This window comes from Trichoplusia ni, chromosome 20 (assembly GCF_003590095.1).
Source record: "Trichoplusia ni isolate ovarian cell line Hi5 chromosome 20, tn1, whole genome shotgun sequence".
NCBI lineage: Eukaryota > Metazoa > Arthropoda > Insecta > Lepidoptera > Noctuidae > Trichoplusia > Trichoplusia ni.
The window spans coordinates 6,631,646-6,659,260 of record NC_039497.1 but is presented as its reverse complement, the minus strand read 5'-3'; the positions used below and the strand labels follow the sequence as shown (position 1 = coordinate 6,659,260).

Here is a 27,615-nt window from a genome sequence, read left to right as displayed (position 1 = left end):
TTCAGACAGAGGACACTTAGTTTCCACTTTTACACTTTGTAGCACTAAAAAAACGTTCGAAAAAACGCAATGAAACGAACAGAACATTTGAAAGCGCATATCTAGAGTGAACTATTAAACGATTCAAACTTTTCTCGTTAAGTTGATTGTTTCCTAGTGCCAGTAGCATACTTTACTTTATCCGACTATCATCCGAGCTATTTAATACGTGTGTTGTAGTATTTGTAGTCGTAATATTTGTTCTCGGGGATTCGTGATACAAACTTTCTGTTTTCATCGAGCTTTCAATAGGAATGTTTGGAACATAATATTTATCAGGGATCTCGTGTGTTGTTTCGGTATTGGCGTTCGGAAGCTGCAAGTTTTTAATTACCTTTTGCGGCGGATGACCGAAATTTAAAGGTTTTTTTTCGCTAGTGGTGTTTATTGTTTAGCATGGTTTAAAAAAAAAGGTATTCTATGATGTGGAAATGCTGATGCTATTATTTAAGTATTTTGCACCATGTCCGACATCAATTTTCATACTTTAATTCAATGAATATTTTATCCATAAAAACGTAATAGCCAGACTACTAAAGCATCTTGTAAATCAATATTCTAAGCAGTGGGTGGTGTATTTTGGTACCAAGCCAGAGATAAAAAACATTTGGACCTATCCGAAAATACCTATGAATGGAAAAGTAAATTACGCCTCAAAAACCTCATTAATACTTGAAAGAAGAATGTATAATTCCAATGGCGGTCTCATTCATGGTTATTGGAGATCTCGTTCATTGAATGAACGAAAATAAACACGTATGGTTCACCGCGGGGTTTTCGTACGTTTTTTAAAAAGAAACCGTCTTTTGTCATACAAATAAGGTTTATTTGCTGTAACAAGTGATGTGTCGGCCGTACGAATGGTCTACATTTTTAAAAGGTCATTTTTTTTTTATAGACTACTGGTCTAAAGTGGGTATAGCCATTTGTGTATTTTTATTTACTTGCTTTACTTTTTTCTAGTCATCCTCTAGCAAAAGTATGACTTTAAGTATACTCTACACTCAATACGTTTTTGTATTCTAGGATGCGAAATTAGGTGGTAGATACATAAGGACATACATTTGGAGCATTTTGAGCCCTGGATAATAATATAACTCACTTCACTCAGATTTTTTTTACACCAGAATTGAAATAGACAAACAGAGTTCTACAATCGAACATTGTTTACAAAACTTCGAAGCTTTTCATTTAAATTCTGAAACGTTGTATGAGTAAACAAAACAACAATCCAATTTAATCTTCGAATACACGAACAACCGAGGATGGGGAAAATAATCACCCTGCTAACCTTTGCAAAAAGGTAGATTAAAAATGCCATAGCCTTATCTTGAATCTAATGACCTCAATTAGACTCAAATGATAATCAAAACTGTGTTCCGAGTAAAAAACAAAAGAAAAATGCAAAAAATCTCATCTAAACATCTGGAGGACTGAAAACCGTCTTTTGTTTCAACATAAGACTCGGAATTTCTCGACGTAATCCCTAGTGATGAATTACTGAACATCCATTGCTCGCTTTCAATGGTATCAGTTTTATGAATTCATGATCATCCGTCAATGGATTACGGACTTGTATTTTTGTCGTACATTATTTGTCTACTTATATTAAGGAAGCAATAAACTCGCATCTGACACATTTCGGGGCCAGACCCTTCGAGTTAGTGTAATCTTAGCCAATTACTCACATCACTTTAGCAATGTGTGTTTTGTGATTAAAACAGTGTTGTTATAACTGATAAGGGATCTAATAATGAGTGTGTTTGTTATTATCTACATTTTTTTTTAGCGCATTTGTTCTGAGAAAAGATCGAAATATTTATTTTTAACTAGAGCTTTATTTTCCCCATCATTCTAATTCTCCAACGGGCTTCGTGATTAATTGAACACGGTTTTTGTATCATCACCGAACGTTGGCCAAACTGAAATAAACTCCGCATTGAAACGCACAACATCTCCTGAGGAAAATTATACTTTCTTAAAAAAAAAAGCTTTTGTACAAAATTATCTTTATCTGATCACACTGCAACACTGAAAACATGACCAAATCTATTAAAACAACTTATCTGCAGCAAGCAAATTTGTCTTGAAGTGAAAGTCAAAACAAAAAATAATTCGAATTTATCTTCCAAGATTTGTCCAAAACATATTGCAAGTAAAACAAAAGCCGCTCATAATACTTTTTTTTCAGACGGTAACAGACAAACATACTTAGATATTACAATAGACGTTCCTAACTTTGGGCCTATTGATGGCTTTTCAAGGCGAGGACGAGTCAGGCTTTTCAATTAAGTCTAGACTTGTAAAAGAGTTGGTTTTGCGGCTTTCATTACTGACTGGTGTTGGAATTAATGTGTCGGAGAAATAGTTACAATAAGATAGAATGTATGTGGAAGTAGGTATATTGAGTACAGTTTTTTGGGTAATGTACCTAAAAGGCGAAAAGAGAACATAAAGGCTGTCTGCCCGTCCATCATCCCGTCAACCGGCTGTATTTCATGATCATTGATCGCTAGACAATTGAAACTTACACTGGTGATCTGTTCAAATATACTATTGTTATAAAAATATAGATCGAGGTTAAGCAACTGTTGTTACAGTCATTACTTTGTTAATGGGTGATAAATTACATTTGAAGTTTGGTTCTCTCAACGCAATTAAAATGCAAGTCTACCGTTATCTTTTTGTACGAAATCGTAAAAAAGGCCGGATTTATGTAGATAACAAAATTAAATATAATATAGGGATTCTGATTCCTCTGGAATATTGCGATTTTTCAAAAGACAGCAATTTTTTATTTATTTATTCGACTATTCCACATTCCAATAAACCAAGTTTTCAACAATCTAATTACCTATCAACCAAAAAGGGTTTTTTTTGGAAAACCTTTAGAAAGTATTTAGGCACAAGTCTAAGGCACTAAGAACAAAATACCTCAGAAAATAAGATACTAATTGAAAACAACACCTAATACCAACATTTTCAATACCAAAACAAAATTATAATTGGAAATCGTATTTATTGGTCGAATATACTAAAATAACGTAATTGTGTTTGACAAAATTTAGGTACAACACCGAGAATATGTCATTGCCAGTATTTTATTTAAATGACTCTAATTGTCAATTTAATTACTGATAAATACCGCTTTTATAGGTTTTTTGAATAATTTACGAATACTGTCACTGGTGGCTGGTGATAGCTGAAAATATTCATGTTGTTAACGAAGGTAACTGGTCTACTTATAGCAATAGGATTGACGACTAATTATAAAAGTGAAAAAACAACCAGATTTATAGGGTGTCTTTGGGTGAGTGATTTGAATATTTTTTAAATCCCCTAGACAGAATGATTAAATTTATAGGGAGCTATGATACCACAGAAAGTCACGTAATCTTATAAAAAAAACTTTGAAATCTTCACGTTTCTACACGTACTAGCGAACTGCTCTTGAGAAAATCTATTTCATATTTTCAACGATCATCTACTAAATTTTAACTTTTCCCCCGTGACAAGAATTGCGTTTCATGGGCAGGTTTCGTAGTCGATGCAAATTTTTAAACTTCGTATTAAAGCCTACCAATAAAGTAAATAACAAAATACTGACAGTCTCTGAAGTGACGTTAATATATAGTCTAGATACTAAATACTAATATTTCTAAAATAGGAAATGGGTAAAGTTTTAATTATAAACTTATATACATAAAATGAGGTCCTATTTTTGTTAGAAAACTGTCTCAAGTTGTCAAAAGTATTAAAACATCGGTTGGTATAAAAATATAATATGCCACAACTTTCACACATTACCGTCTAGTCTCAAAATAAATGTATTATGATGTACTTTATGACTAATAGACATCTGATAAACATACTTAAATATTTCCAAAAACATGCAAATACAACCAATGAAACGCACAAACATTTGTTCTGGGTGGGTATCGAACCCACGACCTCCGATACAGCAGTCGGGGCCACTAATCACTAGACCAACAATCCACAACTTTAGTCTACTATAAATTATATTCAGGTATCGCTAGCCCAAAATTTGAAGCATACCTCCGAAAGTGTTTAGCAATGACAGAAATTCGCCCGAAATATTCCCAGAACTCCAATAAGAGAGTAATTAAACGTACAACATACGTAGGTGTCCTTAATTTCCACAATAGTTTTAATTTTCGTGACTTAATTGGCAATATGAACAGCAGCCAGAACAAGAAATATGTATTTATTAATTAACCGTCACTCATGTTTGATCTAAATTTAAACATTATTTAAATTTACGTCATAGTCGTAACTATTTGTTAATGAGGTAATTAAACCTAATAAACAAGTGGTAATTCTGAAAGGAGGACAGAAATCGTTTATTTGAAGTCACGTGACTTTTCAGGGTATGTAGGTAGACGTTTTCTCAGTGCGTTAGCCCTAGGGAATTTGAAGTACAATGTACTTCCACGAAATTTTTGCTCCATCATACTACCCAGTTATAATAATAAATAAATAAATGCGGACAACATCACATACATTGTTCTGAACCCAAAGTAAGTTGCTAAAGCACTTGTGTTATGGAATTCACATACAACGAAGGTACCACAAACACCCAGACCCGAGACAATGTAGAAATGTGAATTTTTACATTGACCCGACCGGGGATCGAACCCGGGACCTCAGAGCTAGCGACACCTTGAAACCGGTGCGTACGCCACTCGACCACGGAGGTCGTCGAGTTATGCACGTTACCTTTCTTCAGTCACTATCGTTGATAGAAAACGCTCCTATGTATGAAAATATCGGTCAATATATATGAGTCAGTCACGTGACTATCGATAGTAAATTTCATTTCCGTACAATTTAGCGTCTTCGCTTATGATTGCAGTAATATAACTGGTGAAAGGGGCTGAAATGGCAAAAGAAAATCAAACGAAAGAAAATTTGCACTGTCCATTTTTTTTATTCTAGGTATATGGTGATGACGATGTGTCATTCTTTAAGTCTCAGTTCTATAAACTTGAGCGAATCGACCATTTCTATGACTCAGAAACCACAATAAAAAGATTAAGTCCTAAAAATAGGCTAAAGGATCCAATGTGAGGAAAAGATCACTTACCTCATAAAGCAAAGGATCCACAATTTATCTCTACACTTGTTCAGTTGAAGGTTACGAATTTCAGACGTTTATTGAGGATAATAAATTCAAGGTTCGACTGAATTCCAAAGGAATCGAACGAAACGCTATGGCAAATATTTTGGGCGGGTAATACCTAACTGTGAACGTAGAATTTTTATGACAATTCTCAGTTTTAACCTAGACAGACAAGTATCCTAATTTAGTCGGTGTTTTCTGTTAAGTAAGAGTTCTTGACACGAATAATATAAAGTATTTGTGATAGAAACATTAATTACTTGGTGAGATTAAACTAAAAATAAACCGTTTTCTTAATAAATTAGGACCATTTGATATTCAGTAGGACTATTAATAGTTTTAATTAAGCCAACCGAAACTTAAAATAAACTTTTGCATAACGATGTCTGTCCTTCTAAACATATAAATACTTTAACTTCGAATCACAGATATTTTTACAATTTTTCTTCCTTTTAAAACCTTTAGTTTTGTAAACGGGATTTAGGTGTTGAAAATTCGTTTTACCTCTAAAATGTAGGCATATCTAATGGTTCCATCACGTTAAAAAAGGGTTGACAGCATAATCGTAGGATTTACCTTCGTTTCGGTTTTATATTCCGGTGTCGTTCCATCCAGAATTAAATTTTGGAGGCACAAAAATGTGATCGTAACCTTGGTATGCCCTATTGAATATTTTCATCATGGATATTCTCCACCAAAGATTGCCTTCTATGCAATCCTCTAAATACCATTAAGAACATAAACGCTTCAAACGATAAGTTTTTGTTGAAGAAAACAAAAGCTCTCACAACCAAGATACTACCACTGGCTAAGTTTCCAGTTTCCAGTTTAAATTTTCATCTCAACTAACTTTAACAAAAGTACCTCTAACAGTGTACAAGTCAACGGCCTTCTAGGACCTTCGGACCTTGCCACGAACATTATACAAGTCACGTTTTATTTAACCAGCACGTTTAAGCAACACGTTTCGGTCGCTGATGTTCTTGCTACAATGTTAACAAACGTGGTCCTATCGCGAAATTGGATGAAAGGGAATGTCATTTGTTGCATGTAATTGAATCGCTTGTGTAGGCCTGGCCTGATGAGTAGATTCACGAGGTTCGAGTGGATTGTGCATGCGTTGCAAGTTCATTGTTTGGTAATCTTGTTGTGCCAATGGATTGGGTTGGTAGGGCTTCACCTAAAAACCTTTATAGCAATTTAGGTTATTGTGAAGGAAAGCTCGAAGTTAGGTTTAAAATAAAATCTGTTCAGGATGGTTATCAAAATACAGGGTAATTAAATGTTTTGATATTTTTTAAACCCTGTTATTCAAATTTAGTGTCCTTTTTTATTTAAATTATAACTTATGAAAATTAAGGTATTTAAACTGTTTAAGCATTGCTTGATGATAATTTACGGAAGATAGATCAGATCGTATGGGGGATAGTAACGTCACTTGTTGGTTAAAATTGTATTACCTATTGAGTGACGTCATACGAAATTTCAACATTTTCTGCGCTAAAATGAAAAATACATATCTTGTGAGAGGGCTATGTCTAGATGACGACCGGGATAGGCCGAAGTAATCGATTGATATCTGATAGACTTAGATATCCGATGATTTTAGTCAAATACCCTCCTTAAATTCAAATGCAAGTAGGTTAAGTATACACCAATAGTTATCAACCTCGATAGTTATCACTGAAAAGGATAACTGTGACAGTTCTATTTATATAGAAAGCTATAGACGGTTGTCAAACAATCTGTCCCACTATTGTTTTAGGATGATATTGTTTGCATACACAATGGGCAGACTGCGCAGAAAAGCAGCGATAGTGATAGAAACTGTGTTCGAAAGGATTTACATTTTAAATCTTCTTGTCCTTCTATCAATGCTTTATACTTTATTTAATATAAAAAAAAAATGGAAGGCCCTGTAATGAACAAAACTTTTCTTTAAATGTTTAACTCCCATACTTTATTTACATCTTGCAAGAAAAGTCACTGTGTCAAATGTTGTACTTATGAAAGTAATGAAGAAAGAAATAGGGATATATAATAGCGAGTACATAAAAGATTCAATATTTTACTAGACTAGTTTCATACCTAACCAGAGCCGTATCGAAAGTTACTCCAAACATCTGAAGATGGTTTTAGATGGCTGTATTTTGATGTTGTATTTTTGATAGTGTTCTATAATTTATCATAACCTAGATATAAGTAATATCTATAACTCCACGGCCATGAAAATGATGTATTATAAGTTCACTATCATGTATCAAGTAGTTTGTAACACCAAAGAATTAAGAAACACACATGATATTCTCTTACTTTTGATTAATTTCATTGCGGATGCTAAACGTCCTCATTTCTCTTAGAAGCATAAATCCTTAGTATTTCTTATACAGATGGGTGATTATATTTTATGATTGTGAGAACGCCCTCTGTACTGTACCTATAAATGTATTGTACCGCAAACATTTTGTATTTTTGATCTTTTAAATCTATACTAAATATAAACCTGAAGAGTTTGTTTGTTTGTTTGAACGCGCTAAGCTCAGGAACTACTGGTCCAAATTGAAAAATTCTTTTTGTGTTGAGTAGACAATTAATCGAGGAAGGCTTTAGGCTATAAACTATCACGCTGCGACTAATAGGAGCGAAGATACAATGGAAAATGTGAAAGAAAAGCAGGACGGGTATAAATCATAACTTACATCTTCTTCTACCCATGGGAACGAAGTCGCGGGCAACAGCTAGTATTCAAATAATAACACCAGCCTATACATGCCCGACAATGTGATGGGTATGGGTTTATTTTCGTATATACTTAGAAGAATTGTACATTGAACAACATCCTTGGTCACTTCAAAAATTTTAAATATTGTGTTGCTATTTCGGTTTTAATTATACTTATTTAGTAAGTAAAATTTGCCAACCAAAATCTTTGAATGTCCCACTGCTGGCCACAGGCCTCTTCCTACTCTCAGTCTGGGTGTATTTGTGCATGTGAATTGTATGTTTGTGAAGCCACTCGCGACACAAAGATGAAATTCCTTAAGGTGGGAGTCGCTTTTATTAAAAAACAAAACCAAATAGTAAATGATACTGAATCTGGTTCTGCGAGCTGGAAATATTACTCAAATGTTCCTGTGAAATCTTACACAAACAGTTCCATAAACTTTTTCCTTTCCCGTAATTTTTATTCCCGTGTTTCATTGCATCAAACTATTCTACGCTTTGGTAAAAACTACTCGTAGTTTTTCATTTTTATTTTTACGTGCAACTTGACTGGCGTTTTTACTGTTCCCAAACTGTCCGTCAGATTTTATAGACTCGCTTTAAATATAAAAGAGACCCTCTTCATATTCGTCGTTGTTTAAAGAATTTTCTTTTAGTTTTTTCGGTTGATAGTTACCTATACTTAGTTGGACAGTCGTATAAATAAAAAATTGGATGATAGGCTGTGAAGTTTGAAGGAGGTTAGGGAAAGTGGGCTAGAGATAGTTAGAAATGGGGTACTTGTGTGATCCAAAATGGCTTGATCTGAGTTTGGATGTCTTTATGTATGTGACTTGAATGTTTTTGGAAATCCCGGCAGCAACGGCTGAAAATGGCGTTAAAGTATTTGATGTAAAATCTATGGTTCTCTTCAGCATTTCAACTTATATGAACTAACGGATCCTTATAATATAACCTAGTTTATTTAAAAACAAATGAATAAAACATTGTTTCTCATAAATATTGCTGTATGATAATAAATTGAATTTTCAGTGCATGCATTTTGTCCGGGTGGATGGATAGAAAATTCACGGATCGTTAATATATGAACGTCGAGATATGGAATCTGGATCGGGATTGGGACGTTTGAGAATAACTCGTTGAAATATAATTTCGATTTAAAATTGTAAAGCTAGTTTTTGTTTTATCAACTCACACACTAAGAAAACATTTTTTTTTAAGCGACTCCCATTCAAGAGTTGACTCATTGTATCGCAAGAGTTTCATTATTATATTGTTGTGCCCAACAGGGTCCATATGTCATCATGAAAACTTAATTGACCAAATATATTACGTAACATTATGGTATGGAATAAAGAATTGAATTGAATTTAAGGCACACACACAAAGACACACAAACTCAGAATAAACATTCGCGAATCACAAAAATACTTATCCTACGCGGGGATCGAACTCACGACACGTCGCGCACTGTGGGTGACCTTCAACACAGCCCTACTCTATCCATATCTGTATAAGTCACACAACTAGTTCTTATAAACCTTTAATGTTATTCAGTGTATTAAAAAGTTTTCATACCCGGTTTAATATCTCGATATCAAACAAGAATAGCCTTCATTAATATGCATGGAAGAAAAACTTTAATTTCTCAAAGGAGATTGAATTAAAATTCTCGGCTGGTTATTGAAACAGTTTACTAAGTGAAAGAACTAAATTATTTCTCTGTTGCTACTCTTTTGTTTTCAGAGAGGACTTAAATAGTGATAGCACTTAAATAGATTAGTTTTTAACGTTTAGAGAGCTGTTGTAAGTTTGACTTGGTTTTGTATTTGTGTGTTAAAGTTCGTCTATGGCATTGTAGCTCTCGAACGAATAGATCGGTTTTGATTTTGTTGTGTTTGATAGCTGTGTTCCTCCATAACACACACTATGGTTAATTTAAAAAATAATTCTGATGTTATTTTAAATTTTTAGTTTAATATAATATATGTTGTGCAATAAAATTGTAATAACCCTATTGAAACGACAAAATGATGTTAGTAGGGAAAGAACCGACTTTGATTACTTTGTTTGAACTTCTGATAGAAATTATTATAGAAAACAACTTTAGAATCAGTCACGCTGTACGCAGAGGTAAACCTTACTGCTTCGCATTAAGCGATTCAAAGTAAAACTTTACTAATAATATGAAAAGAGTTTGTTCGTTTGAACGCGCTAATCTTAAAAACTGCTGAAGTTTTTGATGGCCATAAGTTTAATAGAAGCAAAGCAACAACAAGATATGTACGGTGAAAAATAATTAAAAGATTTTATAAATCTTAATACGGCACCTTTATAATTGTAACTCCATTTAAATTATCAAACTCGGTCCAGCCGTTTTTATAGTTGTGAATTGCATTGTCATCGAGCTTGAAGCTACCCTGGAAATTTCAACCTGCTTGCTTATCGGGACGTGCCTCAAAATTAAGTTGCAAAAATCCTACCGAAACGACAAACAAACAAGAAAGTGAGGGTAAAAAAACAAGGGAAGATACGTTCGATCTAAAACCATTAAATTAAAATAATCCTAACTTACTTCTTATCAAGCAGACATAGTCGCGCGCCACAACTAGTGAATTATAACGTTGAAAGTGTGTAAACGTGATCCATTGTCTAGCAGTAATGGGCACTGTAAACAAGCCAACGTGTGCCATTCTATGCATAATGGATTTGTGGAGAGTCGTTAGGCAGTTGTTTTTGTGACGTATTCAAATTATTAAGGTCAAGTTTAGGGTTCAAATGCTTTATGGCTTGTAGGTTTTGAGACTGTAATAAGTTTTGAATTTTTTTATATTGTGATACCGTCGAGAAATTTTTAGTATTTGTAAATAAACGATTGAAGACAAATGGAGAATTTTGAAGTTATTATACAGAACATTTAGAACATACAGAAGGCCTACCTCTAGGTCTTAATATTATATTATTCCACCGTACTCTAAGCCTTATTGTAACGCGTCTTTAACCGTCTTTTTTTCAATTTCAATTTTTTTTTTTCGGACATTAAATGTCTAATCTCCTTTGATTAATTATATTATCATCACGACTCTTCATCTCATTCTTAAGTCATAGTCGACCTAGCCTTTCCTCAACTATGTTGGGATCAGCTTACAGTCTAACTGCATTCGGCTAGGTACCAGTGTTTTGCAAGGAGCGACTGCCTATCTGACCTCCTCAACCCAGATACCTGGGCGATTTCCCTTAGTTAGACTAGTTGTCAGACTTTCAAGCTTCTGACTACCAGTAACGACTGTCAAAGATGTATGAATAACAGCCGGGAGTCACGATATGACGTGCTTTCTGAAACATGGACAAAGATGTTACGACAAAGATGGTCACCCATCTACGGACCAACCGCGTCAAGCATAGCTTAACCTGTGATTGAGTCACTTAAGCGGTTATAGCTTAGCCACGAGCTCGTTCTTACTCCAAAGCATTTTTATTTATAACCGTTAGGTAGTTCCAAAACCATTTATTTTAATAACCAAAGTGTTTCATTTGTTACAGTTATGGACACCGCTCAACATAATCCTCTTCAACCTGGTCTGTTCAGATTTCTCCGTCTCAGTCCTCGGGAACCCCTTCACCCTCATATCAGCTCTGTTCCACCGCTGGATCTTCGGCAAGACCATGTGCGTGCTGTACGGGTTCTTCATGGCTTTATTAGGTAAGTGGCCTATTTGTAATAAGTAGGTATAATATATGTTGTTTACTTCCCGGTAGCAAGAGGATGATTATATTGTGTTGTTATTATATTAGTTGGTGGAGCGAAACAAGAGCTCGTAGCTCTGATAACGTACGTCATAACGAAGTATTCACGCTATATTGATTTGTGTATGTAAATAATGCGATAAGTGCTTTTAGGGAAACAGGCAAATAAACATAAGGAATTTGAATATGCAGCTAAACGCATCAGTCACTTTACGAAAGCTTTCGGATCGCTGACCGAGAGTTCAATTTTTTCCATTGCACTCCTTGCAAGTCTGATAACATTTTCGTGAATCATAGCAAAAAGATTCATATTTATGGGCACATTAAGAATAAAAATATAAGAAAAAATCTTTACAATTGACCTACCTACTTGACTATTTATGAACCTCAAGTCCCATTTACGTAGTAGCTTATTAAAACATATAACATTATTTTTCGGATTCTGCCACAAATCTTTTCCATCATTTCGAAAATATTCCTTCACAAACAAATGTATAAGACAAACAATAGGAGTATTTATTTATAGCACATCAACAACAGAATATAGAGCCTTGGGCTTGATATAAACAAAAGAGAAAAGTGTAAGAAAAATACATATATCAAAGATCTATTGTTGGGAGTAAATTGTATACATAGATAGGCTGACGAAATATGTTTAATTAAATTCAAAACTCTATTTCAAGTACGTACGAAAAAAAAAGTATTATAAGAAAACTTTTTGGTACATTCTTTTGTTATTATTGCGAAATAACAGAAGGTACCTACATTGGAAGTAAAACTTGTTTATATTTTTAGGAAATATTCAGTGATCCGTGGTTCTTTGTTGTAAACATACCTTGGGGTTATCAATCGATTGTGTTTAGAAAAAAACAGTAATTCCCCAATATTTTTTACTTACATTCCAATGGAGAAAATTTAGCTCAAATATAGACCTACTTGCAACATCACTTGTACCTATATTTGGACAACTATATCTTTATATTCTAAGTCACCGACAACTGCAAGACCTAAAAACACAGTAGCAAAATTCAGTTACTAGGTCAACAAATTACCTCCACCTTACCACCTACGTGAAATTTCGCATGGAATGTATGAGAAAACAAGAGAATACCTAGTATTTGTGTACCGAAATACTTTGACAAATGTTCATATAGCAACTACTCTTATAGCCAAATAAAATATATCTGTCATTGTTTGTTTTGAGTGAGTATTCAGGTCTCTGTGCAGATAATTAAACCGACCCAAAAAGGGGTTGTTCAACTTTCGATGTTGTCAACATTTGTACTTAATGTTTTACGCTTATCCCATTTATTCGTAATTCAATAGCGTACTTATGTTTTGTACTGTATTTCGGGCCTAAAAAAGATCTGAAATGTCTAATTTAATACGTCTATTTTCTAACCTAAAGGCTAATAACGGATCACTATTTCTGAGGCTGTCTGTTCGTCCTTCCGTCACCTCACCGCTGTATCTCATGAACTGTGATAGCTAGACAGTTATTTTTTTGTCAAATTATGTATTACTTCAGTCGCTATAACAACAATTGCTAAAAATAAAGATCTTAAATTTATTAGTAAGTAACAAGCACTTGACCATTTAAAAGATCATTTTCGAGACAAAATAGATTCACACAATATTTAAGTAACTTCATGACCAACACTTATTGATAATGAAATTTTTAAGATTGTATAACTATCAACATAAAATAAACCTTCTACTGGCATCTATCTTATATCTTAAAATTCTGTCATCATAGATATGTAATGTCACCTTCAGTTCAAATACACTATCGTTTTACTATATTATAAGTGCCACTAATTAAAAAAAAAAAGAAATTTATCACATTATCACAATAATGTTCGAACAAAGAAAACTCTCAATTACATTTCACGCACACAATCACATTTATTATTCATCATACAACATTTCCCACATACGATAACAAGATAAAGGTTGAATATTATTCACGGAATTTAAAAATAATATCTTTAAAAATAACGTTACGAATAAAATTGCAATTCGCTCGAAAACGGTACATATATTCTACGTAACAAATATGAAACCACTGAATGGTTGAATGATAACGATGCGGACATCGTTCGGTCCATTTAAACCATTCCATCCATTCGGTCCATTTCAGTCATTCGGTCATTTGCACCAGGTCCCTTTCACCGGTTGTTAATTGAGTGAGGACTGTACGGTCTAAATCATATTCGATTGGAATGTGATTTGAAATATAGGTACAATATTGATCTGTTTAATATTTGGGTGCTAAGAATAAACTTTTAGTTAATATTGAAAGTTGGGCTAGATACGTATGTCGCTTGCCCAGTGACTCATGGCAATATAATTATGTTAAAAAGTTTAAAATTTTAATCTATGTTGCATTTATCAGTAGGATTTTTTGCAGATGCTTATGAGATGTAATTTGAAGCTTGAAAACAAAAATGTAAGGGAGCAAATTTTATGAAAATTAAAATCGCCTAGCCTTTCCGAATTATATTAGGGTCGGATTCTAACTGGATGTAGATATGTACCAGCGTTGTACAAGGAGCCTCCTCAACCCAGTAACCTGGGCAACACAATACCCCACAGTAATACTGGTTATCAGGCTTTTTAGCTTCTAATTGCCCAAAACGTCTATCAAAGATGTATAAATAACAGCCGTTATAAAATACAATCATACGGTGTGTTTCTTATCATATGACCTTGGCCTAACACCTTCACTTGCCACTTATTAAGAACACGCACGATTCAAATAGCTTAGAATAAGAGCATGCCTTTAACCTTTAGACCGTTTTTATAACAAGGAAAGTTTTTTAGAACTATTATGTTTAGTACAGGCAGCAACAATGGGTAAAAGTGACTGCCTGTTTGCGAAGATCTATGCTGTGCAACAGTACCATTCCAAACTATACATAATTATGTGTCTTTGTGCATGTGGCTTGAATTTTTTTTAAAGTACCGCGACACGAGGATTTAATTCTTTAGTGGGAAGAAGTTTGTAAAATAGAAAATAATATATGTACATCGAACTGCTGGGGATAGCGAATTGTGGTTTCGGAATTACGAAGGTCTGATCATGATGTTTTCATGAAAAATGCATATAACTTTAACTATAAGATCGAAACTGGACCTCCTTAATGCGAATCCGTACACTGAATCACAAGGTTAAACTTTAGGACCGGAAAACTTGCTGAAACTAATATTGTAGGTCGCTATCATATAGCAGTTTGAGAAAAACAAATTAAAAATAACATTTTGTAGCTGACTGTACTATAAGTATTTTATATGGCAGTATAAACATCAATAAGAACAGTAATTTATTGTGTCAAATTTTGTAATAAGTGGTAAAAAAGGTGTGAAACAAGTCTTAAAACTAAAATATTACAATTGTTGACCCGTTCGACTCCCAAGAATAATCGGCGTGCGTGTGTATATGTTTAGAAATATAAAGGGTCAAAAATCCCACTAAGTGTGTATGTTTGTTTGTTACCTACGTTTGTTTTATCTGCTATACTTTTACCCGACTACTTTAAAAGACATATGTTTTTGATGTTCCTTTATAAATTACCTTCAAGCATTGATCACCACGTCAGTTGTAGGTTTCCAGGAGTTGCAATGACGGTATGTGTCGCGGGACTCGCGGGCTTATCCCAATAAACAATATGGAATCCAAGTTTCCCAATGATGTTTGTCTGCGTCATTTTTCTGAGGCATCTTTGAATATTATTAACAAAGGTTATAAATCTTTAAAAAAGTCTCGTATATTATGGTCTCACCGGCTTTAAAATCGAACTCACGACTCGGACTTGCAAACCCATACACAAAACCACTCGGCCGCCACACTTCATCGTAGTGCCACTTAGTAATATATTAAACATTGGAGAATGGAATCCAAATCGATCGAATGACATTTGAGTCAGTCTAAAGTGACATTAAGATCGACAGTGATTGACACGAAAATATATATTTAAAGACAATGATATATTTACGCTCGACCATACGTGTATTGATCGCGAAAGGGTGTTTTATATTTATTTTATTCATAGAAACAATATCGAAGGGAGAAGAGAGAAACGAATTGAGTTTTCCATCGACCAATGTTCTTTCTCTTTCAGTATGCAAAAGGCCTTATGGTAATACGCCTGAAGCCTTAGAGTTGTTGTGTAGAGCGCTTTCTTGCTTTCACTGCAACAAGTTTTGTGAAAGAGAAAGCGCGCTACAAAATATAGAGTGCCGTCTCTTTTTTACAACTGCATTAATATTATTATAAGGTTTCTTTTCTAATACGACTAAAGAGACCAATTTCTACTTACACTACGAGTGCTAGGGTAATGTCAAATTACCTTTTACAAGAATAATAAGATTTATCTTTTTATTGAAACAGTTTCACGAAAAGAAAAACACGACAATCTTTTTGTTTTTGTGATAGCTTTGTTTGTCCGATCTAATAGATTTCACTGAAGAGTTTTAATGTGTTTTCTGAGTTTATCTACGTTTTTACTTCATTCGATATTTATAATGGAGGGTTTTTTTGTATTTACACCTATCATGTAGTTTTTTTTTTGGTTAATCTGTTAATAACATTACACGGACTATAATAAAAAAAATATACAAACATATTTTGTCGCTGGAAACAACAAAATATTATGGACTTTATAAGATGTAACACTTTTGTAAAAATACATATTATTCCAAATTTATAAAATAAATATTCTATTGTATTCAGAAGCCGTTATTGCGAAGGACGCGGTTCTTCTTTCGCTCAAAAGCATGTTCTTTTGCCAATAACTTATTTTTTACTTCAAGCTTTTTTTCTCTCTTCAGATATCTGGCGTTTCAAATACAATATAGGGATATATATAACCAAAATAAACCCTTTCTAGGGGTCATTAAAGCAGATCATTGTAACATTTTGAACTAGCGGAGGGCCATTAGGGTCCCCTAGACCCATATCCATAGTCCATAGATAAAAGTCTCATTCAGTTATCATTTCAACCATCTTTTATTACCCGACTACTACGGAGAGTAATGTTTCACTTATATAGTCGTCGTTGTGTTTGTATTAAAGCGAATGTACGAACAGTTGAGCAAGTACAAAAAAATGTATCATGTATCTCCATGCAATTTTAGGGACTTATAGATTTTAGGGAAAAATATCAAATAGCAAATGACCTTCCTCATCGACCATCTCAATTTGGAAAACAATGTACGAAACAACCGGTATTATATTGCACAATTTTCAGACAACGCCATCTATCTTAAACCTAACAAAGCTTTTTATGAGTTCTAGGCAATTGATAACTTACTTATAAATTTCTAAAAATATAGAAACTACACCCAGCCGCAGCACGAATGCTCAAGTCAGCATCAAACCTCTATACCAGCAGAAAAGTCAATATCAATAATTATTATTCTATTTAATAAAAACAGAACCATGCCTCAAAAAGAAAACTACTGAACCAAACTTATGAGACCAAATGACAGCTTAACGAAACTAAACGAAACTAAACGAAAATAAAAATCAACAAAATCGGCAGGCAACAAACACTTAAAAAAAATACAGACAAATTCAGAACCTCCTTTCTTTTTAAAGTCATTTGAACAGTATTAAAAGCAAACCTTAACTCATTAGTTCATCTAAACCCAACACAACCACTCATAATACTGAAACGTATATCCACCAAGAAGTTTTGATAATACCCGTGTATGTTACCGTCGCGGTGCCAGGAGACGAGCTCAGTGGCTGCCAATCAATCACTGCCTGCCTTAACGCGTCCATTACTAGAACCTCTCAGATGTCGGGGAGATATTCGAGGGTTTTTACCTTTGAATTCTGAATTGATAAGTGTCTTTTGTTTTTTTTTGTTTTGGAGATAGATAGGTGTTGTTATTATTTTTTTGAGGGTGTATTACGTCATCTTGGACACGGATTTTTGTAACAGAATTTGTTTTATGTACTGATAGGTTTTGGAAGATTTAATCTGTAGTCAAATTTAATCGTAGATCGTGTTTTGTTGGTTTAAACCACCTGAAAAAGGCATGATGATATATTAACGATCATCATCAGCCTTGTTTTTCCCAACTATTGATATCTTGAAGCCTAGCCTGGTGCAGCTAAGTACTAGTGTTTTAGAAGGAGCGTCTGATTATCTGACTGTTGGATTTTTGTAACTCAATTTTTATTCGCTTCCTGATAAGCTAGCAGACTGAAATTTCCAGGGCAGCTTCAAAGCCAATAAAAGTGCCATTTACAACTATACAAACGTCTAGACCGAATTGGATAAAATTTAAATCGAGTGACAATTAAAAACTTTTTTAAATCTATTTATATTTTTATAATAGTTTCCTACACAACTTTGATTGCTATAGTTGTGTTATTTTTCCTATGGATATAAGGCATTCACTCCAACAGTCCAAACATTAATCGTTTTAATGTCCTTAAAACGGTCCAGCAACCCAATGAAAAATGTAAAACACAGCAACAGTAAAAATTTAATCAAACTCCTCCTGATGAGTGACAAACACGTGAACGTTCGACAAACTTTAAAACGATTAAACATGTTTGAACTAAAAACTACGTATTTGAGTCAAACATCAAATTGTAACGTAAACAATGTACTAAAGTGAATAAAACGTGTTTGCCGGCATATAGCTTGAAACTTTTTGTAGAGTTTTGAAACGCGGTTGTCTGCTGCAGAATATTTTACTTTCCTGACGTTTAGAATAGTTTAGATGACAAAAAAGCACTAAAATTACAAATATACGACTTGATGACATATGTTATTCATTCTCCCATTATTTTAACAATTTATAGATGCAACGGCTTTTTACAATTATCTAGTACTAATGTTACTGAAGGCCCATTTTGAAGTAAAACGGGGCCTGCACGTCATTGTCTCTTTCAATGAATTCTTGTGTGTTCGTTTGTGCTCTAATTCGTCATTATGCCAGTATTCATACAGAGTGATGTATACTGCACAAACATGTTGTATAAAGGTATGATCAAAGCAAATCATACAAAAATTATAAACGTTAAAAATTCGTTTGAATGGATGGATGTTTATTTCTCTTTCAAATTTGGTACACAGATAGTTTATTACCTAGATTAACACATAAGATAGTGTGTATCCCGATTTTATGAACAAGTGGAATCATTTTCAATTGGCAGCGTGGGGAGCCGGCTGGCCACAATTAAAATATATATTTGCGAATACGGAAACTCATGCGTGAATATTATCTCCATTAATATATCATACCATATCAAATCCACATGAATTTATTACCAGTTACCTGGACCCTTACTAAGTACTTAAAACATTCTTGTCGTTGTGGGAGCAAGACAACACTACCCTTAATATAGAGCCCCATCTCGCTTCCTCAATAGACAGTTTTACCACAAGTGGGTATAGGGCTGGCCCAGTATGTAGGGAGTCCATGAATTATGAATTTACGGTATCCGGCTATGAAGGTTGGGACAGATCCAACATGGTGGAAAGGCAATACATCTCATTATAGTAACCTACCTAATATTTTATTACACTGGACGGTAAATAAATTTTGTCGTATAGCTATTGATACAAGTGGCTGAACGATAATAAAGTTAAAGAGTTTTTGAGGTAATGTTTTTTATTTAACAAGGTAAAAGAAAAGTGAATGAAAAACATATTCGTACTTCTTAAAGTATTTAATCATAATAATCTAAAACATTAATAGAAGGGATGGAAAAACAAACACTCATCACGAAATCAAAGATAATTCCGAAATAAATGAAAAAATACATATGACTACGACACTGTTTTTTTGTTTTATGAAAAATGTTACAATAAAGTTATGCAGGCAATTCTTTCAACAAATTACAATTGAATCTATTGTTGTAATGTTTACCTAATTAAATAACAAAACACTCGCCAATCACAATTAATATTAACAGTTTAATTAATTCAACATTTAGTAATTACTCTATGAATTAAGCGTCGGTCACACTGTCGGCTGGCGAGGTAGCGAGCATACACGTGTAGCAAGCATAGTTCTCGCTTTTTTTTAACAATTATCATCTCTCATAATAAGTAACATTATTACAGTGATGAAAGAAATTCGACCACTGTGTCCCACTGCTGGGCAAAAGCCTCCCCCAAATGTCCCCCTCCACGTCTTAACACGTCTCCCCTTCCACGATTCTCTTTTGGGCCACATAGAACCATGCGGTAAGCGTTAAGACCCTCTCGCCGCAGCTTCCTTGGCCGGCCAAGAAAGTTCCCATATTATTTATATAGAATATGGCGACTCTCAACAACTGCGCTTACAATGTGCAGTATCGATTTTAACTGGTAGAGGTAGAGGTAGGCAATCTGTAAAATAATATTGTTTTAACTACAAAAACATACAACTGATTTCAAATTAAAAAATTGTGAGCTATTTCAATGAAATTTTCTTAAGATCAAATGACAGCTACTATTTCACGTTAAGTGCAAAAATTATCAACAAAATCGGTACATCCAGCACAAAGTTTGAGGTAACAAACATATAAAATACAGAAGTATTGAATTTTACCACCTTTTTGAAGTCAGTTAAAAAAGAGGTTAAGCGATAGCTACCTCAATCGCTAGCGGTGTGACCTCAGCTTAATGTAAAGCCGTAATGAAATATGACTTATTAATTATATCAGCCTACAATAATCATAAACGTTTATGTGAACATACTGTGATTATAACAGCTGCTGATAGCTAAATATATTTCGCTCAAAAATAACACGTAAGTATTCTATTTTTAAATATAAGAAATATATAATTAGATAAAACCAGCTAACGCAAAGAGTGACGTCGGCGTCGTTTCCAACAAGTTGTAAGAAAAATTGTCGCCATACAACGTTTCATAACAATATACTCGTAGGTATCGACAAATATTCAATGTACCACTACCACTATGTAGAAAGACCTCAATGTCAAATTATTTACCTATTATCAACTTGGTACTGTAGCAACTAGGTATCATCAACTTGAAAATAGTCCTTTAAAGGTTCAATAAACTGTATATCGATCTTAAAGGACCATTGTCACTATCGTTAGTTGAGGTCTTTGTAAGATTACTCCTCTATTTAATACTGTTGAGGCCAGACAAGTTTGTATAGTCACTACGTTGCTTAGTATGTACAATTAAGCCCAAAATGTGTGTTCTTGAAAGATTTTTTCAAAGATCTTAGAAGCTGTGGTAGTCTAGTGGTAAGAAAGGACAGCACAGGCCTGAAAAGTCAACAATTTCAAGTTCGATACCATTGCGGACCGATTTTTCGAATGTCATATGCGTTTTAGAAAAAGAATGACTGATCCGTCGCTCGCGGTTTTCCGAACTAATACGACCTTTAAACCTTTAAAGACCAGCAATGCACTCGAGGCTCCTCTCATGTTACGAGTATCCATGGGCAGCGGTAATCGCTTGACATCGGGCGATCCATCAGCTCACTTAACCTTTATTTCATGAAAAAGAGAAAGAACTCACGCCTGATCTCTCTCCGGTCGTATTGCCGTCTCATTGGGTTATGAGAATAAGGAAACAGAGAGTTCATCTGTGTTGGCTATATTATAATGTGTCACAAAAACCTGGCTGGTGTCTTGCGATACTAGCTACCTTGGCCGATAATCGTTCAGTACATTTTAATTATGTTATGTCAATGGTGTAAAGTAGAATTTTCTTTGTCATTATTCTTGATGTAGTCGTGCCACTGTTTCTACTAGTATTTTATACCGATGTAACTTGTAAGAGCTGAGGCTTAGCTGAAAAGTACTAAATTCCACATGTTACTATACTCGTTCTAGTTTGAAACCATTACCCTTAAAGTTTTCGAATAAATCTGTGCGTAATGATCGCAGAAAGTTTGTCAAGTATTTGGTTAATGGTCCGTCATCCTTCGACATTTTAAGTTTATTTACCCTTAGAGTTTATAGACTTGTTTCAACCGAATACATTTCCAGTCTGACTATAAAATACTGTGTTGCCAGTAAAATTGTTTGTTGAGGTCTGAAATCCTTTTTCCCGGATGGAAATCGTAAAATGACTCCTCCCAATTTAACTTGAGTGGAAAGGAGTCGCAGAATTTTACTGAATAAAACTCAACGCGGATTTGATTTTTTTTTTAATAAAATGTAAATAATCTCCGGGTAACGCCTTCTGCCCATGGAACCACTTCTGCCCACAAACTCGATTTTCAAAACAACTGAAATTAATGAGTTGTTTAAAAAAATGAGTTTGTTCTAAAAACTCATTTTTTTAAACTGGCTTTAGATTACAAAGGGAATGCCTACAGCTACTAGTGTTTTTTAAAGTATCTTGTGACATTTCACATTATATTTATTTTTCATTAAATCATTTTGACGACTTCAAACACACGACTCGTGTTATAGGGTTGTGTTCCCATCATCACCATTCCCCTGCTGTTATCCCAATTATTATTTGGGGTCGGCTCAATATATCTTCTTCTTCCATACCTTCCTATCTGACGTCATCTCACAAGAAACGGTCTTTGCAGCCATATCGTCTTTTACAGAATCCATCCCTCGTTTCCTTGGTCGTCCGATTATTATCCCCTATGCCATCCACACCCATACTCAACGTCTTCCTCAACATGGATGCATGGTTGTCTCTGTGTCCGTGCTGACTTAATGTTTTTTCTTTCTTTTTTTTCTAACATGCCCATACCATGGGACCTAATTGCTAAGACCTCGCTATCTGTGACTCGGTTACCAGGCCGTACCGTGATATCGTGCACCGTGACAACTCTGTTTATGAGTTCATGAATTTCTGTAACCACTGTAACATTATCGACCTAGCCTTTTCCCAACTGTTGGGGTCGGCTTCCAATCTAACCGGATTCAGCTAAGTACCAGTGTTTTACAAGGAGTGACTGACCAACCCAGTTACCTGGGCAACACGATACCCCCTAGTTAGACTGGTGGTCAGACTTTCAAGCTTCTGACTACCTGTAACTACTGTCAAAGATGTAAGTATAACAGCCGGGACCCACAATTTAACATGCCTTGCGAAACACGGGGGAACTTGTTATGTCAAAGATGGTCACCCATCTACGGACAAACCGCCTCAAGCGTAGCTTAACCTGTGATCGATTTACTTATGCAGTTATAGCATAAAACGGGTAAGAATAAACATAAAAAGGCTCTTATAAAGCAGACCACGTTATTATAGATATTGTAAGAAACCTTCGTGCGTGAGTAAAACCTGCAATGAGGCGGTTGTGTTCACTTGACAGTTTTTAATATCAACCGTTTGTCAAATGACAAAAAAAAGATATTAAAAAGTGTACGTAGAATATTGCGTATGTACTATTGTTTCTAGCCGTAAAATAATATTTTTGCTACTTTACTTTGTTTTTTGTTTATCTTTAACGACTCTCACTTTCAGGAATTTAATTTTTGTATCGCGGGGGTTTCACAAACATTCAAGTCTCATGCGCAAAGACCCCCAGTCTAGGACAAGCATTCGTGGATCACGCAAATGTTTGCCCTACGTAGCGCTCAGTGAAATTGGTGTGGTGACCTCTACCACTCGGCTGAAATGCAACAAACACACTCACAAACTGTCGCTTACATAGTATCAGTTTGGTTAAGTCAGTTACTATGGCTTCGAAAAAAAGAGGAATTTAGAATCATGTACTTTATGTACTGCTCACTTGTTTTATTTAGAAACAATTCAGAATGGAGAGGCTATTTAATCTAAGTCCCCGAGGTGAATAGATCGATACTTTCTACACTTGAATCAATATCGTAGATTAAAAATAGTAGACTGGTCGATCGATTTTGAAAACTTTTTCGCGGACAAACGCTACCTCTTAAAGTGATAAATTCAAGATGTAAAAGAGAGTTCTGAAACTCCATAAATATTACTTTAAGTCACTCTAGACTCTTGTATAAGGTCGTAAAACTCATAATGCATGTATAGCCGACTGGTCAGAGTAGAATACCTATAAATTTTCTTATTTCTCATCTTTACATGCATATAGAAAACAAGGATATTGAACAGACAAGATATCAGAATAATACTATTATTCGATACGATATATCTCCTTCAAGCTGAATACAATATGTAGTTCCTGTCAATATTGAATAACAATATGCTTGTATGAACACAAATGTCTGTTGTTTCAAATATTCAATAGGTTTATCAAGGAATGTATGGATCCAAACAAGGTTCTGTAAGGCAGAACGCGCAACGCTATCTAATCTCAAACATAGCAAAGCTTATGTTATGAGGACTGCAAAGGATAAACATACCTTTATATCTTTAGATACATCCATAATATGATTAATTATATCCAAACAGAGAACAGATGATCGTACTCATCACACAATCATTTTTCTTACGTGGGAATCAAACTCACGACCTGTGAAAGAGAGATGATAAGTTTTTTATTGAGATTCTTAACTAAAAGCAACGCTGTTTATATGTTCTTGCTACAACATTTTAAAGAAAAAGTTGAATCACAAGAAAATGTTAAAAAAGTAAAGCGGGCAAGACCAAGTTGGGCTGCCGCAACCTGAGGGTTCTTTAACAAGAGTTGGCTAGAAGATAAACAAATCGCAGATAAAAAAACCAAAACACACGATCAGTGAGAAGTAAAGAAATCCATTACCGTAACTTACGTAAATTAGTTCAACAGAAATACATCACCTCTGAAAATTTTAACTGTCTAGCTATCATGGTTCATGAGACGAGAACGGACAAACAGCGATGCCTCGGACATAGCCCATAGGTTCCCTATTTCCCTTTTATCTACGCTACCCTAACGAGAGTAGTACCTTTAATCTTTAAAACCGAAAAAATTATTAAAATGTATTTCCAATTAGAGTTGTACCCTGGCAATTGAATCAGTTTTTCTTGTTTCACAGAGATAGTTTACATTAACAAAATATTCTTAACTAGATAATAGATATTAGTATTAGTTTAAGTACTCAAAATTTGTCATTCTGTTTTTTCAAGGGTTTTTAGCAGACAAAGCAATAATAGTAGACGAGACGGCTATGCCTTAAGGCTACAGAATCGTCATTGGCTGGCTTCGTAACAGTGGGAAAATGACACATGACTTTAAATTAAGCCAAAGTGATTATATTACAGTTTTTTCTTTAAAAACTACTACAGCACTAAGGAATTTATTTAGGTTCTACAAACACTCAAGTCACATGCATTTAAGACACCCAGACTCAGAACAAGCAGTCATAAATGACACAAATAAATTTGTCATATATGGGGATCGAACACACGCCACTTCACACAGTCGGTTTGCACAGCAACAACAATTTCTCGTCAGAACATTAATATTTATATATAGAATGTTAAAATTATTTGATTTTAACTTTTCCTCACTGTAATAGACTAAAAGCTTGTACAGATACAAAATAAAATAGAGAGTGATTCCTCTCGCCAAATACATCGCATGTACTTTGCTGGACTGAACTTTAAAATGCAAACAAAAATGGACCTTAGCTCTTACATATAAAGTTCCTTTCAATAAACAGATAGGATAGTGAATAGTTTGACCTCTCCCGTTGCAAGATATTTACCTTTAAATTCGACGTTAACTGTTTGTCTTTTAAAGCTAACGGAATCCAATCTAACAAGTCTTTGTTTCTAAGAAAATTCTAAATAAACATATCATTTGAAATTCTATTACAAACGGTCTGTTGTTTTAACAAATTCGATTGTCATGAAACCTTCATGCAAACGTCATTAACATGAAAAAGGTTTTAAAACTTAAAGACAGGATGAGACTTAGAAAAAAAAATTAAGAAAATGAATATATTAAATTTCTGTGAATAAAATTAGACAATATTGAATGGCAGAAACGAGGAGCTCGTGGCTAAGAGGAGTTCGTGGCTAAGCTATAACCGCATAAGTGATTCGATCACAGGTTAAGCTATGCTTGACGCGATTGGTCCGTGGATGGGTGACCATCTTTGTCATAACGAGTCCCTCCGTGTTTCGGAAGGCACGTTAAATTGTAGGTCCCGGCTGTTATTCCTACATCTTTGACAGTCGTTACAGATAGTCAGAAGCTGAAAAAAGTCTGACAGCCAGTCTAACCAAGGGGTATCGTGTTGCCCAGGTAACTGGGTTGAGGAGGTCAGATAGGCAGTCGCTCCTTGTAAAACACTGGTACTTAGCTGAAACCGGTTGGACTGGTAGCCGACCCCAACATAGTTAGGAAAAGGCTAGGCCGATGATGATGAATGGCAGAAACTAAGACGTAATTTGGTAGTATGAACTAGAACTGTAACCACCATAAATATGTATTTCTTTGAGGTCAAATAAAGCTCCTCTTCTCCCCTTGTACCTTTCAAATCTAGTTCTGACTTAACAACCTCATTCTTTAAAGAATCGCAAGAATGTTGATTGTTCAACAAAATACTTCAGCCTATTATAAACCCTAAAAGTAAGATGTATTACAAATTTGGGAGCTAGACAGCGAAACACGACTTTGAGCAGCGTCTTTCGTCCACGGCTTCAACAGTTTTTCGTTGGAATAGATTAGTTGGTTCCGGTTGGTGACTCAAAATTTCTTTTAGGCATACGACCTAACATCTCACATTCTTTTCCGTCTCATCCGATAAGGATCATAATAATTAATTCAATGAAAATAACCCTATTTCGAAGATAAATACGAATATTAATACGTTGAACATATTAAAACAACAAAAAACGCTTTATTCCTGTTCTTAAAATCGAGTGAAATTTGTTTTAATGAGCTAGAGGAAAATAATTAAATTTTTACCCAAAATGATCCTCCCAGAATAAACATTCTGAGCCTAAATTAATATTACATGTTACGTGTATTAATAAATAATTTAATTGTTCTAGAGGAAGAGAAAATGCATGCTCATTTAAAATTAAACGAACAATTCGACAATTTCGAGGCATCTAAAGCTACGTCTTCAAGTAGTACCTGTAATTACAGTTGTGGAAGAGGAATAGAAGGTTTTGCCTATTACCACCACGCCTAGGCATGCGGGTTGAGATTTGAAGAGCTATGGGAAACGCCAGCCGTGGACTGAGATAAGCTGATGATGAGAGATAGGCGGTTTAGTGTATTGTCGCACTTCCACAGCCACAAGTTTAGAGTAAACCTTTTCAATTGATATATTGATTATTCTGAGTCTCGGTGTTTTTGTGCATGTGAACCCCCGCAAAAATAAACTACATACATTGGAACCATTATAAGGTTGTCCTGCAACTGATTCTTTCCCAGTAACTTACTAGTCACAAGTTGTGGGGTCAAACCTTAACTAGTACAGTACTCCAGTAAAGGCATCATAAAATAAAAATAATTTATTTGTAAATATCACAAGACAGACAAAGTATACAAAAAACAGTGTAAAAACAATTCGCTTCAATAGAATAGTAAAATATTGTTATAATTTTACTTAACTCTCACACAACGAAATCGAGTTTCAAAGTAAGCCAAGCTTGCATCATGAGTACTAGAATAATTATTATATTATTTCACGTATTTCAAAACTCTTAAAAATTTAATCTTTAACAGTTTTATTAAAATATTTGTAACCTACAGGACGAATATATATTTTTTTGATAAAAATCTCACACCCTCAAAAAGGGTGCTTGGTTGTAATTTATGAGTGTAATCTGTGCACACCATGTAGGAAAATTGTGATTAAGGAAAATATATAACTCCTTGTTATACCTACGATGATGAAATTTCGATTTAGATCACCTTTCCAAATTCGATAAATTGAATTTTAGATTTATATCATAAAATTTAAATACAGGAGCAACAACACGTTAATCTTTTTAAGATTATTTTTTCCTAAAATATTCGGTCTCTGCTTTATGCGTTATAACGTTACAAATTAACTATTGAGGGAGTCCTACTTAACAGTATGCAGCATATCAGAAAGAACAGAGAAACTAATACAGCAAATATAAGTATCATTGCACTT

General features: G+C 34.4%; 1 protein-coding gene across 1 annotated transcript in view; it reads left to right on the top strand.

The window, feature by feature from the left end:
• The window catches only part of LOC113503687 (pinopsin-like), a 112,797-nt gene that overhangs the window by 60,313 nt on the left and 24,869 nt on the right, over positions 1-27,615 (top strand). Inside the window, exon 3 of the mRNA XM_026885747.1 lies at positions 11,447-11,606. Coding sequence (XP_026741548.1) covers positions 11,447-11,606 — 160 coding nt within the window. The remainder of the gene's footprint in view (positions 1-11,446; positions 11,607-27,615) is intronic.